The sequence below is a fragment of the Carettochelys insculpta genome, chromosome 19 (genome assembly GCF_033958435.1).
Source record: "Carettochelys insculpta isolate YL-2023 chromosome 19, ASM3395843v1, whole genome shotgun sequence".
Lineage (NCBI taxonomy): Eukaryota > Metazoa > Chordata > Testudines > Carettochelyidae > Carettochelys > Carettochelys insculpta.
This window is the reverse complement of record NC_134155.1, coordinates 19629789-19649150: the sequence shown is the minus strand read 5'-3', so window position 1 is coordinate 19649150 and position 19362 is coordinate 19629789. Positions and strand designations below refer to the sequence as shown.

The 19362-nt window shown below is 43.6% G+C and overlaps 1 protein-coding gene across 4 annotated transcripts in view; it reads right to left on the bottom strand.

Moving 5' to 3' along the window:
- GALNT17 (polypeptide N-acetylgalactosaminyltransferase 17) overlaps positions 1-12976 on the bottom strand; it is a 500944-nt gene extending 487968 nt beyond the window's left edge. For all 4 annotated transcript variants that reach the window (XR_012648117.1, XR_012648116.1, XR_012648115.1 and 1 more), the window contains exon 1: positions 10954-12976. Coding sequence is in view for 1 of the 4 variants with exons in the window: in XM_075013719.1 (XP_074869820.1) it covers positions 10954-11191 (238 nt within the window). In the remaining 3 variants the exon portion in view is untranslated. The remainder of the gene's footprint in view (positions 1-10953) is intronic.
- Positions 12977-19362: the final 6386 nt, after the last annotated feature.

The following is a 19362-nucleotide window of genomic DNA, read 5'->3' as shown; positions in this document are numbered from 1 at the left end:
TCTGATAGAACTTATGAGTAAAGCTTTTCTGGATTAGGCTCATGTTCCCCACAAATAGTATTTCCACATTCTTCCCCTCTTTACTTTTATCTGCTGATATTAAATCAAAGAATCTTTCAGCCCTTTCATCGTGTATCATTTACCCATTAGGAAATCTGAATATAACTACTCTCTGCAGATGCCACACTGCTTCATCCCAGTAATAGCTGATGGTAATCAGCTTTTGTTTACACATACTGTGTCGCAGTCAGTCGTTAGCTAATGTTTGTAAAGTACTTTAAAGATAAGTGCTATAAGTGACAAGCGGTTATTATGCTCTGTAATATGCGAGCAAATTCACATTTCCTCAAAGCATTTTGAATGAGCTCCATTTTTTAAAAAACACATATATTTCAGCAAAATCATCTAAAAGGCCACATTTCAAAAAGTGCCTCTGTTTTGCATATACAATTCCCACAAGTTTCATGTGCCAACTGTGTAAACAGCTAACCATCAAATATGTGTGCACACATACTGTTTGCTTCTACCGGTTTGGATCAGAGTGTGTGCAAATTATTGGACATGAAAATTTGGTGATGTAAAGTTAATGGATTTTTCTTTTCAAAATATGACCCTACCTTATTCAATTGGAAAGGAGTTTAAAGTTCTAATCTTCTTTGTAACATTTATACAATACTACTTTGCCCTTTTTATGCACTTCTTCCAGATGGGGGCAGCTCACTTCACTGGTCATGCGCACATTCTTTCTAGTCAGTTTCTTGTCCTACACTGGCACAAGGGTGCAATTTTTGATTGTACAGGTTGAACCTCTCTTCTTCAGCACCCCCGGGACCTGACCGATGCCAGATGAGAGAATTTTACAGATGACAAGAGATCAATATTTTCTAGCACATTACCTACACTTCCACTGCTTACTGGGCTCTCACAAGACATTTAGGGGTAAATTACAACTAAATAGCACAGAACACTGAGAGCCAGGACTAGCTGCTGTAAACAAAAATTGGCCACACTCATGGTAAGTGGTCATCTGGCTAACTAAAATCATGATTAATTATAGAGTTTGCTGGACAAGAGAGTTCCTGATTAGAGAGGTTCCACCTGAAATACTGCAGGGGGGATGTTCAAAAGGTGCATATATTAAAAGGAAACGTTAAAATCATTTCTATTCTTATTAGACTTTGTAAAATATCCAGTTTATTTTTAATGTACAAAATCTTAAATATTAGGCCTTAAAATGAGTTGAGGGGGGTCCCCTTAAAGTCATTGTCTGCATCCTTGCATACATTTGTCTTGGCGCACAGAATTTTTAAATTAACAAGTAATCTTTTGCTGCTCAAGGTTCTGTTCAGGTGCCTGCGGACCACCTTCACTCCCATTGATTTCATGCACTATAGACCTTACTGAATAAATCCAGTTGCATAAATCAAACAGAAAGCACTAAACAGAATTAGTTCAGGATGGATAGTCACTGACCTGCTAACAACAGGGATGGTCTCTAAGGTTATGGCTACACAGCAAAATTATTTCAAGATAACAGCTGTTATTTTGAAATAACTTTGCAAGCATCTGCACTACTCACAATTTGAAATAATGTGCCTATTATTTCGAATGCTATAAACCTCACTGCAGGAGGATAATACGTATTTTGAAATAGGCGCTAAGACACAAAATAGCACTATTTCAAAGAAGCCATTATGTCATCCAATAGCACTATTTCAAAATAGCCACTGTGTGTCCAGGCATATTTCAAAATAACTGGGTGTCATTTGAAATGCATCTTCGTGCACAGCTGTGTTATTTTAAAATAAGCTATTCCAGAATAGCTGTTCCAGAATGGCTTATTTCAAAATACTGCTGATGTGTAGACGTAGCCTAACATTCCCAAGTTCAGAGATGTTTAAATCAGGATCAGAGGGGTAGCCATGTCAGTCGGCATCTTCAAAAACAACGAAAGAGTCCTGTGGCACTAAATATATCTGTGAGTCTGTGACGTGCCATAGGACTCCTCCTCCTCACATTAGGAGCATAATTCTGGGCCTATCTACATACTGACAAGGCCCTGATTATTACAGGATCTGAGCACCTCACAATCGTTAATGGATATATCCTTCTGGAGGTAGGAAAGTATCTCACACATGGAGCACTCTACTACAAGCCAAACTAAGTGGTTCATACGGGACCCTAGCTTCCCAAGCCCTACTTCAGTGGCCTTCCTACCACACTACTATTCCTACTCACAAATACTCATGGGCATATAGTTAGCAAACTGTTTGTGTACTAATTCAGTGGCCTCAGACTCAGGTCACAGTTTCATGGTAGCTATTCTTGTGCTTCCACTTTTTGAATCCTTGATAGCCTTCATTTAAAGTTGTTTGACTCCCAGCCAACATCTTGGGTATCTTTCTGAGCAGGGTTTTTTTAAAGCTAAACAGCTCCATACCCAAGCAAACCAGTCTGCCTAAAAATGCCAGCACCAGTGCTTTACTTTCTCTCTAGGTAAGTCTACAGCAGAAAGTTATTTTGAGATCCTTTTTAAATGGTGGTTAGCTTATTTTGAAACTGGTAAATCTTATTCTACAAGGAATAGCACCTATTTTGAAATAGGTGCTGTTCAGACAGGGAGTAGAACCTATTTCAAAATGAGCCATAGTGTGTCCAACTTCAAAATAGGTTCTACATGTGTAGAGGCTGTATTTTGAAATAGCTCTTCCAGAATAGCCTATTTTGAAAAAAGGCTGTTGTGTAGACAAATTACCATATCTCTCCTTCTAAGGGCACATATTTGTTTTTCAGGTAACAGCATTACAGAGAAAACATACAAACACACAAGGCTTGGGTTCCCTTAGACTGCCTATTTGCTGGACCAGAAAGAAGACTCCAAGTCAGCCTCAAGTCAGGGTATTCATCCTGTTGTCAAATTGCCTCTACAGAATCCAGTTTAAACCAAGTATCAGGTCACTATGTTAGTCTGTATCTACAAAAACATGGAAAAGTCCAGTGGCACTTTATAGACTAACATATCTCATAGTCCGTAAGGTGCCACAGGACTTCTCGTTTTTGCATTTTAAACCAGTATACGTGAGACACTCCAGCAGCAGAACCTCTCTGGCAGGTTCAGAGGGACTTACAAGCTGGCTGTTTTGACTGAAACACTACTAACTGTTAAGTATCAGAGGGGTAGCCGTGTTAGTCTGGATCTGTAACAGCAACGAAGGGTCCTGTGGCACCTTATAGACTAACAGAAAAGTTTTGAGCATGAGCTTTCGTGAGCACAGACTCACTTCATCACATGCTGGTCTTGGAAATCTGCAGGGCCAGGTATAAATAAGCCAGAGCAAGGGTGGGGATAACAAGGGTAGCTCAGTCAGCAAGGGTGAGGCTTACTACCAGCAGTTGATCTGGAGGTGTGAACACCAAGGGAGGGGAAGCTGCTTTTGTATTACAAAATACAAAATATTATAAAATACAAAAGCAGCTTCCCCTCCCTTGGTGTTCACACCTCCAGATCAACTGCTGGTAGTAAGCCTCACCCTTGCTGACTGAGCTACCCTTCTTATCCCCACCCTAGCTCTGGCTTATTTATACCTGGCCCTGCAGCTTTCCAAGACCAGCATCTGATGAAGTGAGTCTGTGCTCACGAAAGCTCATGCTCAAAACTTTTCTGTTAGTCTATAAGGTGCCACAGGAACCTTCGTTGCTGTTACTAACGGTTATTAATTCCTGGAGGAGCAGGAGAAGCCCTCTTTAATGGAGTAGAGCACAAACATACATAGACGGTATTTACATTGCACATAGTATGCAGTTCTGCTACGGCACTGCAGCTAAATCAGTGGAAGGCCATAGTGTAGACACTCCCATCACCAAGGTTAATCCACTCCGGCTGAGGTGGTAGCTAGGTCAACAGAAGAATTCAGAGAATCCCAAGATTGCATGGGAAGTCTATGGCTGAAGGAAAGAAATGAATGCATCTAGTGAGTCCACATCCATTAGAGCAGCGTTTCCCAAAGTACGGTCCGTGGCCCAGCACCAGTCCTTGGGAAAAAAATACCGGTCCTTAGAAAAAACAACTGTTAAAAGAACTGTTAAAATTCTACCGGTTAAACTGTAATTAAGGTAATACCAATAAGTTAGGCATGTAAGTATTTTAAATCAAGATTTATATTATGTATGATTAAACAGTGCAAATGTATTAATTTTTCATTCATTTTTATATTCATTTATATTTTTAGGCCACAAAAAAGGGTACTGAAAAAAAAACTGGGTTCCAACTATACGAAGTCTGGGAAACACTGCATTAGACTATCTTCCTCAACCTCTCTCTCTTACACACACACATACACCCCTCCCCCATAATAAAGAGGAAGCCATGCTAGTCTATACACTATCAAAACAAAAAGCAGTCAAGTAGCACTTTAAAGACTAGCAAAATGGTTTATTAGGTGAGCTTTCGTGGGACAGACCCACTTCTTCCGACCATAGCCAGACCAGAACAGACTCAATATTTAAGGCACAGAGAACCAAAAACAGTAAGCAAGGAAGCAAGTTTTTGGTTCTCTGTGCCTTAAATATTGAGTCTGTTCTGGTCTGGCTATGGTCGGAAGAAGTGGGTCTGTCCCACGAAAGCTCACCCTCCCCCATAAAGGTGCGTTTATGCTGCAAAGTTCTGTATTTGTGTATCAGCTTTCACATCTTTTCAGTCTACTTGGATCACAACGATTGATCAATTTTATGTAAATGTAGAAGCGGAGAAAGAAAGAGATTAAATAGGAGTAAAAAAGAAAATGACCAACATTTAACTGGAATAAAAGCCACAGGTTCCTCTCAGCAGTATTCGTAACCCTTTCATGAGGTTTTTCTGTACATCTGAAGAATAAAGAAAATGTTTGTTTATTAAAAAAATAGACTGAAGAACTTCAAAGTCCCTCAAGTACTCTTACAAATGTATATATTTCCCCAAAATAGCCATGGAAGGAGTGAACCCATTGCCACACCTATGTAAATTCTTAGATAGTATAGGAATTGGCTGATCATGGGGCGGGAAAGCACAGATGGCTTTTGAAATAGAAATAGAACAGGAACAGAAAATCAGAAAGAGCAATACTTATGGCAAATAGTTCACAAGCCAGCCGTGGGCTGAAATATGTTCACTGACTAATTCTGAACAAACAAATTTGTGATCTAAATCTGCTCCTGGATAATCGGAGAACAAAAAAAGGGAAGGAATTAATCAAATCTACCCTTTGTTATGAATAGTTACCAAGCTGTAATACAATACTCTACACACACGTCGCATTCATCTGACTGGCAGCCTGGAAAAGGTCAGCGTTCCAAGGGCTAAATTACACAGTGGTTTGTGCTGCGCCAAACATAAGAAGCGACCTCACTTCCACTGAGCCTCATCCATGTGTAACATCTGCAAAGCAAGGCCAAGTAGGTGCTAACTTGCTCGCCAGTTTTAACCTGCAGCTTACATTTTCAGAAACCTGCAGGGTCTCTCTTGTTCTACCAGTCAGCTGAGTCACTTAAGACAGCTGTTCTGGTTCACATTAGAGAATCCCAAGGTCACACAGGAACAAGGTGATGCAGGAAAGTCTACGGCAGAAGTAACTGAAAGATTTCTACTGAGTCCTTACCCACTAAGCTTGCAGGTCTGGGCTGGCCCTTCAGCCCTTGCATAAAGATATGTCCATTGGGGGCAGGGGACAGGAGGTGTTGGTTACAAAATGTCATAAGTAATCGAATATTAATTACGTAGCACAGTGCAACAAACAGACCATCAGCACAGAATTCCACTGATTCCATTTTTAAAGCTAACATTCACAAAAGAAGTGCCTTGCATGTTGAATAGTAACAGAGAGGAAGCCGTGCTAGTCTGTACACTATCAAAACAAAAAGCAGTCAAGTAGCACTTTAAAGACTAGCAAAATAGTTTATTAGGTGAGCTTTCGTGGGACAGACCCACTTCTTGGTCTGAAGAAGTGGGTCTGTCCCACGAAAGCTCACCTAATAAACTATTTTGCTAGACTTTAAAGCGTTACTTGACTGCTTTTTGTTTTGATTCACAAAAGAAGCTTAAAAGGAGAGATTGTGGGTACGCAGGGTTAGTCAGCCTGTCCTGCAACAACCACAAACACAGGAACTGACATACTACTGCTACTACATTTGTATATATACACAACAGAGCTTTGTAAATGGAGCCCTATGAGGATACAAAATTGGCTTCCACATCTGCAAAAATGATGCATAGATACCCGCATTCATATTCATGGATGTGGAGATGTGCGAATGTCTACAGCTTTGTAAGGCTCTATTTAAAAATTGTGCTCTTATTTAGGAATCACTTCATCCCTCACTGAAATGCAGCCAACTCTGAGTTCTGTACAACAAAGTAGAACAGCACACAACAGATCAGACTTATAATAATTACTACCTATATTATAAGAATTGTCGTAAGACGATAATATATCTGCATTGCCTTAGCACCTAGAAACCCTACTCATGGACCAGGTTTGCTCATACACTACCTACTTCCTCCCACTAGGCAAAGCGATAGGAAAAACACAGGATTCCCTTAAAGTAAGAGGATGCTATATTCTCTGATGGTTGAAATTTGGCACAAAACAGAACACCAAGGCCTCAGGTAAATTCTAGAATAAAATAGCATGAAAGAAGAATTTCATTGGCTGATGGATTTTGCAGGGTGCTATTCTCAATGCATAGATTAGGGCCCACAAGCCAGTTGCCATCAACATGCAAATATTAAAGAATAAAAGAAAAGAGCACAAGTCAAGTTGTACTAAGCACCTGCACATCTCAAACTGGTATTACAGCAGTACCTCAAAATTACGAACAGCAGAGTTAGGCACTGACCAGATAATGCACACATCATTTGGAACCAGAACAACACAACTAGACAGCAGAGATACATATACCAAAAAACCAAATACCCCAGAAAACCCTGCACTATACAGTACTGTGTTAGAGGTAAACTCCTAAAAATTGACATGGTAAGTAAACCATTTCTGTTCTTGTTTCATTTATATTAAGAGAATTAAAAGCAGCATATTTCTTCTGCATAGTAAAGTTCAAAGTTGTGTGCGGTCAACATTCAGTTATGAACCTTTAAAAAAAAACATGTTTTGTTCAGAGTTACACGTCAGAGTTATAAACAATCTCCATCCCCTGAGGTGTTCATAACTATGATGTTCTACTACGGATCTTCAGTTTTGGTAATGCCTTCTCTCATGAATGGAATTAATTTTAACTCCAGATTTAGACTTGGGGAAATTCTCCACAGGAAAGTTGTTCCATCTTCCGCTGGATCATCAGCTGGAAGGATCATTTGTCAACATCTCTCATTTCCTTCAGTTACAGAGAACAGTTCTAGAGAGCTCTGGTGTTGCCTGTTTTCTTTGTTTTTCTCATTCACCTCCTGTCCAATCACACACCTTGCTGAAGCACAAAGTTCACGTACAATATTCAGCAGATACAGCGCAGAAGCAAAACTAACCAAAATAAACTTTATGTGAACCCCAAAATACACTTGATCAACACCCCTAATTTCATCATCAAAAACTGGGCTCAGTGGCCATTGGCGTCTGATGCCTCTCTCCCTGATGTCCTTCCATCTTTCCCTGTCCAGTGTGGAGTGGCTTAGTTTCTGTAGACTAGCTCTGCACCAATCTACTATATCATCCACCCATTCTCTGTGGGGTCTGCCTCTCCTGTTCCAACCATCCATTATGCCGAATACCAGGGTCTTGATTTTTCGTTCATCGTCCATTCTGCAAATATGCCCAACTAGTTATATCTTCGGTTTTATAACCTTCTGCAGCAAGTTCTCTTTTGGCTGCATCTTTCTATATAATTCCTCATTGGTGACCTTCTGCATCCATTCTATTCTCAGAATCTTTCTATAACAACTCTTTTCAAACACCAATATTCTTCTACCCCTAATTTACACCACAGTTAAACTTGAGCCAGACTCACCAATATTGCTACAAATTGCACTTGTAGTGGTTATACAGCTAAGTAGCTACCTTCATGCACTTGGGTTACAGTCCATTCCCAGAAATCATTTGTGGTTTGGACAAACATATTGATTTTAACCCCTTTCATAGACTTTAAGCACATGACAGCATTTTCCAGCATGGGGCTTTCTTTGCTCTTCATTCCAAATGCACACCTGCCGGTAGAGTATTACAGAGATGGCCTATTCAGACCTAGGAAGAAAGGCACCTCTTGGACTCACTGCTGCATCAGGGACTTCAATTGGCACTAAAAGGTCTAATTTGCACCCTAACCCTAACCCTTCCCCCCCCCCACCCCTCCACTCTCTGATTTGCTCACTTTGACCATTTTTTTTTTATTTTTCCTCCTTGATTACTGTTTTTGGTTCTTTGTGCCTTAAATATTGAGTCTGTTCTGGTATGGCTATAGTTTGCAGAAGAAGTGGGTCTGTCCCAGCAAAGCTCACCTAATAAACTATTTTGCTAGTATTTAAAGTGCTACTTGACTGCTTTTTGTTTTGGTCAGAAGTAGGGAGTCTGAGAGCTCTCCAGCTCTAAATCCTAGGGGAAAGAGGGGAAACTTCTGGTATACCCTCACACTCCCTTTCTGGGGACACCAGACCTCTGCCAACAAAGGTCTTGTTTTGAGTTCCCTTGCCAGGTATTGCAGGTAGTGTTATGTAATCAGATTTCCTTTTACTAAAATGTTTACAGCACCGTCCTTTACATACCCTATATCCCAGTGTTCCTTTCCAATTCCTTCCAGTTCCCTAACAAAACTGATCATTGATGTGTCTAGCTGAACATCTTCTCTCTCATGGTGGCAACTGTCTGCCTTCCTTTACGTACAAGTCTCCAGTGAGTGAACTGTGCCTAGGACAATCTCCCATTAAGGTTGCTGCTAGGTGTTACCCCAATGTTCCTATTTTATAAGTAGTATGGATAGTGGTGGGTGGAAATATCTTGCTGGTTGTGCTCTGAAGATTGAAGAGGGATATTTTGCAGATTAGTTAAAAACAAACAGATAACTGCAGACTGTTATGTACTGGTATGCCTTTTCCTTTCTGAAAACTATTACATAGTTTGCCCTGTTGTCTTGCAACAATGCATTTCACAGGTTCATTACTCTAGAATCCTGTTATCTGTACACTTCTCTCCTCATATTGCCACAGAACATTGGTTCACCTGCTTCTGTCAGATAACACTGGCTCTTAGATGAGGTGTCAACTGCCGTTACAAGCAGGAAATTCTTCTCACGTGTGTATGGCATAGCAATGTAAAATGATCCATTCTCCACGGGCTTAGTGCATCTCAATTTATAAAATCCCAAACCCAAACACTGACCAAGATTGTGATGATAACTCAAGACAAAACACCCACATATGGGCTGCATTCCTGTATATGCCTAGTATCCACCGTTAAAGAATTGCCAGCCGTAACAGGTCTGAGTCCATACACAAAAGCAATGCACAAGATGTTAAGCTGAATGGCACAGAATCATGCCTTAGCTTGGTATACAAGGCTCAGATGAAGGGAGAACCACAAACATAATGAAATATTAACTATGCAAACTTTGCAATACTAAAAGCTGTAGTCTTTAAACCCAAGGAGACTGGAAGCTCAAAATGGAACAATTGATTGTGATCACATTGCTACTAGTATCGGAGGGGTAGCCGTGTTAGTCTGGATCTGTAACAGCAATGAAGGGTCCTGTGGCACCTTTTAGACTAACAGAAAAGTTCTGAGCGTGAGCTTTCGTGAGCACAGACTCACTTCATCAGATGCTGGTCTTGGAAAGCTGCAGGGCCAGGTATAAATAAGCCAGAGCAAGGGCTTGCTCTCTGGCTTATTTATACCTGGCCCTGCAGCTTTCCAAGACCAGCATCTGATGAAGTGAGTCTGTGCTCACGAAAGCTCACGCTCAAAACTTTTCTGTTAGTCTATAAGGTGCCATGGGACCCTTCGTTGCTATTGCTACTAGTGAATCTTTGGGGAACATTTAAAAAAATAGCTCTTCACAATCTGTGTTTTAATTAGGTCTCTCACCTAGATTTCGTACATCTCTATAAACATGCTTCTCTATGCCACATAACATCTTTCAGCTCCCTTTCTATGTCTCCAAAAGAGTGAACCTGGTGAGATTTTAATAGAAAGCCCCGCACTGAGCTATAAAGAGAAGCATTACTTGAGATTTTAATTAGCAACTGTCAAGGCTGAGCCATAGAAAATGTTGAATTGTTTATGTTATTACAGAAAAGTGCATTTACTGTCTGGCCACCTAAACTGAAATGATTCAGAATGCTTCAATCTTTTGGACCCCCGCCTCCTATGCCACCTCCCCAAGAGATTAAAAAGACCGCACATAAATTTCTGGTGGTATAAAAAAATCTCCCCAACATTTCCTCAATCAATATACGACAAGCTTCTTCAGCCCTATATTTGGCAGCTGAACTCGTTTCTCATCTCCCGAGGAAAAAAATCATGATGGTATAATTTCCTGACCGGAACAACACAACTGAGGGCCAGCGTTATGTTGCTACACATTCCTCCCCTTCAGTGCAAGTACATGCAATCTTTTAAGAAACCAACATAGCCTGGAAATTAGTGACTAAACTGATTCACTCAGTTGGATATCCTAAAGTTACACCTTGCCTGAGAACACTAAAAAGATAAGGAAGTGGCTTTCTACTTTTCCTAACTTCAAGAATCTCGGGGGTGTAATATATATTTCCAGCCATCTTTGGAAATACATACGTATTTTCCAAGAAAGCCTGTGCCCAAAAGCAACAAGCAGTCCTGGGGCACCTTGGGGACTAACACATTTATTAGGTCATGAACTTTCACAGTGCTGCTTGTCGTTTTTGAAATTACAGACTAACACAGCTACTACCCCCACTGAGACTCTGTGCCCAAAAGGTATTAATAGAAAGCCAGCTGCTCCTACCATTTAGCTGCCTGTAGACGATATCTTCGAGAAGAGAGAGCCTTTTCAGGACTGCATCCTGGATGGGACTGCTGCCATGGGCAGTCAAGTTGGCCACTTCTGCCCGGGGATGGATTTCGTGGAAGGAATCTCCACTCTTGACAGTGATGGGTCTACACTTGGCCAGGAAGAGGACAAAGCCAGCCACCGCAATCAAGTTTAGGACCAAAAGAACTTTGACTCGCCTCAAAGAAGCCATCAAACTCCCGGGGGTGGCTCCTTCAGCTGCGCCTTGGCAAATGGGGGGCAGCGTGGTGCCTCCTGGCTAGACATGCAAAGGCGGCTGGAGTGGGAGGCGGCTGCGGGGGGGAGCTCATCCCACCTGTCCTGGAGTTGCCTGAAGCCCCAGTCCCAGCCAGCAGGTGCCGAAGAGCTGGAGAGAACCGTCCGGGGTAGGCTCTCGCTGGGCGGGGGCACCACTCCTCCCGAAGGCCGTCGGAGCAGCTGCCTGGCGGGTCGGGCTGCCGGCTGCACCCTCCCTCACTGCGCACGCCGGAGCATCCCGGGGACTGGCTGGGCTCCGCGCCTGGCCGGAGCGGGGGAGCCCTGCGGGGCTGGCGCCGGCCGGGGGTTCTTCATGCCCAGGGGCAACTCCGGGAGGAAGGTGCGGGGGGGGGGGGGCAGGGTGCCGGGCTGGTTCCCGCCTCTCCGCTCCGTGCAGTCACTGGCGGGCTGACGCCGGGCAGGGGGCGCGCGCAGACCGCTCCATCCCCGCCCCCGGGCAGGCGGAGGTTGCGCAGCGGCGCAGCGGGGTCGTCTCACCGCGCGCCCGGCGGGGGCGGGCTCCCCCCCGGCCCGGCGCCAGCAGGCAGCCGGGCGGAGTCCGTCACCATCCCGCGCCCGGCCGGAGCGGCTGCCAGCAGCTTGGGGCGCCCGGCGGCTGCGAATCCGGAGCGAGGCCGTCACGGCCGCCGAGAAGCCGCCTGCGGCGCGGCGCCGCGCAGCGCCCCCCAGCGCAAGGACCGGGGCGCTGCGGCAGACGCGGCTGCCCCCCCTCCGCGCCGCAGCCGCCCCTGCCCGCCCCCCGGCGGCTAGTCAGCTCCACGGGAACCTGCGGGGCCGCGGGCTGGAGCCGAGGCGGGCGCTCGCCTCTGGCTGCCCAGGGCGGGGGGCTGCGGCCGAGCCCCCGCTGCCTGCCCGAGCGGGAAGGAAAAGCTGGGCCGGAGAGGGGGGGATTTCTCGCCTGGTGGAAGGAGGCTGCTGGGCCGGGGGGTGTCGGGCTGGGGGGTTAGCACAAAGATCGTCTTAAAATGCTGGGCCTGCCCGTTCCCTCCTCCCGCACAGCCGAGACGCGCACAGTCAGGGAAACTGAGGCACAATCCGGGCCCTCCCCCCCCGCCCACAACGCTGAAAAGCGGGGAATTGCACCGAGCCACGGCACCAGCAGTGACGCCAGTTCTGCAGCTAGGCCGATCCAGCATTGCCCAGTCCCCACTGGCTTCCCCCCACTTCAGCCCTTTGCGTTTTCTTTTAATGCACAGTTTGGGTGACTCTCCTGCCTTTCTGAAAAATAATCTGCACGGCGCTATCAGCCTGGAGCTTACACTGGGCTTTCAAATTACAAACAGCTACACGGGCCCCCACGCCCTTCAGACTCAGAGCACACACTTCAACATGGCTGAATGGAGGATTTCCACCTTTTGGAACTATGTTTTTGAAAGTATTTTTTGTTCCAAAACAGGCAAACCAAATTAATTCATGTTCACAATAGATCTGGGCCAGGTCCTCAAGTGGTGAAGCGCCATTAAAATCAACAGCTCTCCACTTACTCAGAACAACAGAGTTGAACTGACATAGAGAGGACTCTGTGTTCATGACAGAGCTCAAGATTTTTTTTTTTCCAGTTTCTGCTTTTTAAATCATTGCTTGTTAAAGAGAAACTTTCCCCATCTGATGCAGACCTTCTCCCTCCTTAAACCGTCCAAATTAGAAGTCACCCATAACAATGAGTCTCACTTTGAAAACAAAATAAAACCACCTTAAAATTAACATAACAGTATATATCCATATAATGATATGTATTGACAGAAGGGGAAAACCATAAATGTACTTTTTAAGAAAAACAAATGCTTTCTGTGTTTTGTTAATATCATCAACCACCACCACTGTGGGCTCAGCACCTGTTAGTGTCTGATGCCTGCCTCACTATTTGCTGCCCTCTTTCCCTGTCCAGTGTGGAATGGCTTAGTTTCTGTGGACTAACTCCACACCAATATACTATATCATGTACCCACTCTCTGTAGGGTCGGTCTCTGCCAGTACTAAAGAATTTATTCTGCACGCAAATGGAAAAATATTTGCACATAGATGGAAAAAAATTTAGAGGGAATAATGGATTTATTTTGTGGACACTTGACCACCAGTCCCTAGCTGGGTACCAACATGGCATGTCACATTGTCCACCCAGCCCTTTTCAGATGGAGGCCACTGGGATGGGTCTGAGATAAATACCTAGCAGACAGCGGAAGGGGACACAGAAAGTGACGGGAATGATAAAAGATTCCAGCCTAAGTTTCTATAAGCTATATTTTAATGTCTACCATATTTTTTCCTACAATGATGAACTCTTAAGAGAACAAATCTGTACAGGCCGGCATCGTTACTGACCCAGGAGTGATAATGGGTAGGGTGATCACATTTCCCTGTGCTGAATACAGGGCACTTGGTAAAATTACTCAGCTTGAAACAAGAAATACTTCCTTAACTGAAGGCCTTAAGGCTCAGCTGGGGAGAGGCAACACACACACTTCCATACACTAATATCAAATAGGGTGACTAACCAACCCTTCCTGCCCAACACTTTCTGCTTTCCAGGCTTGGCTGGGCCCCCAAAAGAGGCCACCCCTCCTGGTACCTGAGGTCACGTCTTCGCAAAGCCATAGGAGAGGCAACAGGGTCCCATGCCCCCAACCCTGCTTTCTGCCAACATTCACACCAGAATGTGGCTAGCAGCCTTTCAGCACTGTACAAAAGGGAAGGGATGGGACCTGTTTCCAGCACCAGAGAGTGGGAAAAGGATGACCTGGCCCATGTCTTAGAGCTCAACTCTTTCCCTCCTTCCACCCACTGCTGGAATAGCTTGCCCCTTCCTTCCTGCACAGTGTCCAAAGGCAGCTAACGCCCCCAGGCTGCTACTGGCCACCCCTATATAACCCAGCTGCCTCCTCTCTTTCAGTTGCAGCACAAGCAGGAAGAAGTTCAGCCCTAAGGCTACATTGTGCACCTGGGTCTAGGGAACTTGAATGCAGGGGCTACATGAGGTGGCTCAGCAGGGGAAGGTGCCTAGCGGGTGGAACATCTTCACACTGCCTGGGGGTAGCACCCCAGGAAAGGGTGGGTGAAGAGACTGCTAAATTCCTGCTGTTGATCCTGCAGGTTTAGGGTGGGAACAGGCTGGAAACTGCTTCCCCCTTCCCATTCCAGCGCTTGCCTGAGTAGGCTTTGGCACATGCAGAGCAATCAGGGCTGGAGGGTCTTGGGTTTTCCTGAGGTGCCAGACTAACCAGAAACAGTGGAGGAAGAAAGGGGCAAGGCTGCTAGTGAGCTGAGCACTCCGACCAGCGGCTGGTTCTCTGCACAGTGCTGGGAGTGGGACACACTCAGTTGTAGGGGTGTATGGAGGAGCAGCAGGACGGGTTGGTTGGGGGGCAAAGAGGCAAAGCAGGGAGAAGATAGTGAGAAGGTTAATGAGTGGACAGCAGAGACAGATTCAGCACCTGCACAGACTCACCAGCTGCTGCAACACACAGCCAGCACCAGCACCAGCCAGGCACTGAACGAGAGGCAGTGCCCTGCTGGCTGATAGCAGGACACATCGGGGCTGTGCACATCCCTGCACATTGCAGCTTTCCTACACCACCAGCAGCGCATCCCCATCACTGTCCACTGGACAACCCCCCGCACCCACCAATCAGTGCTAGTGGGCAGATGGCTAGTGAGCAGGGGTCCAGCCAGCTGCAGGACCTGCCAGTACTGAAGCTGAAGGAGGGGTGAGAGGAGGGGGAAGAGGGAGAAAGAAAATGAAGGACAATTTGCCCATTTTTATGTAAAAGTGGGGATCCTACAGGTGGGCTTAAATACAGGACTGTCCCTTTAAAAATGGAATATCTGGTCTACCTAATAATGCATAATTATTCAACTTTATTTTCACAGGAATCACGGTATAAAAATGCAGCATTAATTCCTCATCAGGCTGAAACAAGATTTCAAAGTAGAGCTGGGCAGAGCAGGTTTGCTTTAAATATATTCCCTGCCTCAAAAATACACAAACCACCACTATCAGGAGACATGACATTTCAGATGATTGATAATGGGATACAATTTTTTTGCTGCTAGAAGGCTGGATCAAATCCAACGTAAAGATGACAAATGACCAAACACTGCTACACTAGCCTGCCTGAAATGGTCCCACTGCAAGTTTCCAGTGCTCAGGTGACCACCATAAAAAAGCCATTTCCACTGTTCACACTATCAAAACAAAAAGTATAGACTAGCACAGCTTCCTCTCTGTTACTATCCAACACTGTTCACACTGTTAGGGAGAGTTTCACTAGGAAGACCAAGCTGTGTTTGGCAAGAACAGTGAACTAACTACCCTTCTCAGATAAGGACTGGGGGAGGTTGGCAAGAAAGTAGGAGAAGGTCTATATCAGATCCACGCTTTTCTTCCTTATATGTGAAGAAACAGAAGACTTCCATTTCCAGAGCTTTCAATCCAAGCACCTTCCTTCAGCATTAAGTGTACTTAATAATAATTTGAACTTGTAGAGCTGTTTACCAAAAAGAAAAGCAGCATATCACTAAAAGCTGAGAATATTTCCTATTTACCCACACATTTTAACTGCTGCTTTTTGAAATATGGGATTCACTTTGGAAAACTAAGCCCCTGCTCATCCTACAAGGTCTTCATTGCACAGAACTCTTGTTCAAGGAAACACAGTTGCATTACATATATGTAGCATAGCAGAGTTTTTATCATACAGCCCCAATAACGAAAGCTTAGATTCAAAAGAAAAAGAATGACACACGACTCATAAATGGACCTAAATGCTGTTAGTGCTTTCGAAAGCACTAAGAAGTTATTTCAATGAAAACAAAATTTTACTACACCATGAATATTCAATAGTTTGATTACTGCTAGAAGAGCTGACTTGCTAAAAATTCTGCTCCTTGAATACAAGGAATACTGGCTTCGCGTTACAAGAGTTGTTTTAACTTGTTTTTCTAAGGCTATGTCTACTAGGCAAAGTAGATCAGCCACATATATGCAATTCTAGCTAAGGCAATCGCGTAGCTAAAACTGACATATCTGTGCTTGTCTTATTTGGCTGTCCATGCTGGGGAAGGTCAACAGAATTTCTCCCATCAACTTCCCTTACTCCTTGCATCTCATGAGGAGTACAAGAGTTGACTGTAGCCCCCAAGAGGTTGATTTTGCACTTCCTTACCAGACATGCAAAACTGAACCCTGGAAGATCAACCCTAAGCACATCAATCTTCCAAGGTAGCATAGAGGTAGCCTCAGATTATTATGCTCATTTTTCAATGTGTTTCTAGACTGCTTCCTTTCACAGAAAAACTTACAGGCAGGAACTAAAAGAGGGGGCCTTTTGCCTCTAGCTTGCTGGTTCAAATCCAATGTAAAGGTAATAAATGAAGACATTGCTACACAAGATGTAAATTGGAAACATCACTGTACATCATTAGCATAAAGCTTGTGTAAGTGAAAGGACAGTCAGGTCTTTTTTATAAAAATCCACGTGACCTGCTTTGCTTAACTTTGATTTTGAAACCTCTTGCAAAAGCTGTGATAACAGAAAAAAAAATTTCAGCAGGAATATAGTCTTTACATTTTCTCCACAAAACTCAAAAGTAATGGTTCTGCCTGGATTATTACTTTAATGCAATTAATTTCTTTTTTGATGTTCACCAGGCATTAGCTTCTGCTGATGCCTGGGATCTGTCACACACTCAATTTCTGTTAAGGCTTTTCAGGATCCCTTATTATTGTTTAAATTTAGTTCTACTTCCCTAGCGCATTTAACCATCAGAGAAAGGATCTCCTCCCTATCTATTCTGGGGAATTCAAATTTCCCCTGCCCTTTGGAGAATTTTTATTATTTATTAACTCAGGATTCAGTCCTAAAAATGTGATGCTTCTACAAGATGTCAAATTGGCTCAACTTCCATCAAAGCTACTAGATAGCTTGCAGAGTAACACCGCTATAACCTGAGGAATTATGCCACCGGTGTGAGTGTTAGAGTTATGCAGCAGTGTGGCTTTGGGGGAAGCAGGGAGATCAAACTTATCTTGTTGTACACGCAGGTAGTCCAGGTTCAAAATTTGTTTTTAAAAACAAAGTGCATCAGAGCTGACCCTTTCCCATGGATAGCAGGCCTGGCCTTTGAGCAAGGTGGCTGCTTTGCACCCCGAGCCTTTAGAGCTCCCCTCTCCAATTGACCTTAGCATCCACTGCCCACTGGCCAGGACCCACTGTCAGCATGCCACCTTGAACCCCATTCACCAGCTAGGCCCCACGGGATTGGCTCTGATGAACAGTTTCAGCTCTTCGGCATTTTCCTATGAAAAAATGTTAAATTCTTGACCTGTTGTAATTATGTACTAATAACATCTGTTTTGCATTCTAGTTGGAATACTGATGTAGAGAGCAGCAAAAGCAAAAGATTAAACTCTGGGCCAATATTCAGCAAAGTTTCTAATTGAGTTCTTCATCTCTTATCTCAGGGGTATGCAAAGTGGGTGGCAGGCCCGCTCAGGGGGCTTGAAATTTCATAACAGGGACACAGCATAATCGGATGATAGGCCTTAGGCTCATGCATCTCCTGAAAAATGTTGAACTATGTTACTGTTTTTATGTCTGTGTATTCACATTTACATACTGATTAATAAAGTTTTTACATTCTACCCACTTATTTTCTTACATATGCCAAAAGTGGGAGTTTTTATATGAACATAAGCAAAATTTCCATCGGTTTTGATGATATTAGAAGGGTGGGTGGGACACTGCAAATTGCAGGGATGAAAAGTGGGGCCTGACACCCCTGTCTTATCTGAAAGAAAACTGACACCCCTTTGAATCTTTACAAGAAACCTCAGAAGTGCTGATCCCTAAAGATATTAGTGGAAGTAGGTGAAAACTGAGTTTTATTTTCTTGAAGTCTATGAATCCACTCTTACAAGCTAAAAGCGCAATGCAAAAGGTTGTCCGTTTTCCACCCCATTTCACTAACGTGTTATAATTTGATGACTAGTTCACAGTCACATACTTTGGTTAAAATTTCATAAAATGTGCATTGAATGCTTGTAACACTGAAAACAAAATGAATCCCCAAAACTTAAAGATTTAGCTGCAAAGAATAGTAACACAAAACAGCAGAAATGTAGCACTTTAAAGACTAACAAAATTATTTATGTGGTGATGAGCTTTCGTGGGGCAGACCCACTTCATCAGATCAACCTCATTTCCAGCACAGACCAACATTTGTAAGTACAGAGGACCAAAAAAAAAATAAAAATTGCAATAAAAACTGACAAATCAAATACATAGGACTGAAGGAGGGGGATGAGGGATAGGGGGGATGTTAATTGTCCTGCCTGAAATAATTATGAGCATCAAAGGAAGGGAAGCAGTCCTTGTAATGCGTGAGGTAATTGATGTCTCTGATCATACCAAGTGTTAATGTGTCAAATTTGAATATGAATTCCAACTCAAATTTCTTGCTTTAGTCGGTTTTTAAATTCTTTTTGTTCTAGGACACAAATTCTCAGGTCTTTAACAGAATGTCCCACTCCACTGAAGTGTTCACTGACTGGCTTATGTGTATTCAGTTTCTTGACATCTGCTCTATGTCCTTTTATTCTTTGGAGAAGGTTTTGCCCAGTCTGTCTAATGTACATAATGGCATATATAATGATGCTGGAAGTGCACAAAAATGTGCCTTTGATCTTGTAACTAATATGGTTAGGTCCAGTGCTGGTATCCCCGGAATAAATATGTGGACAAAGTTTGCAGCAGGGTTTGTTGCAAGGAAAAGTTGCAGGATTATTATTACTGTGCTTGCTATTGAGAATCTCTTAGGTTAGAAGGTTGTCTAAAGGAAAGGACAGGCCTGTCACAAAAAAGTTTCATTCAAAATAGTTCGAAATGGCACTAAATACAATCTTTTAAAATTAACAAAAGGAAATATTTAGGGTGGCCTGCCCCAAAAATATGTTGGTTTATTGGTTCATGACCATTTTCAAGATTTTGACTTTTCATCCTGATGGGAGGAGTGGGGAATTTGCAATCTCAAAAATTCTCACAGCAAGAAAGCAATTTCCTCTCCAAGTATCACATCCTTATTTGCATA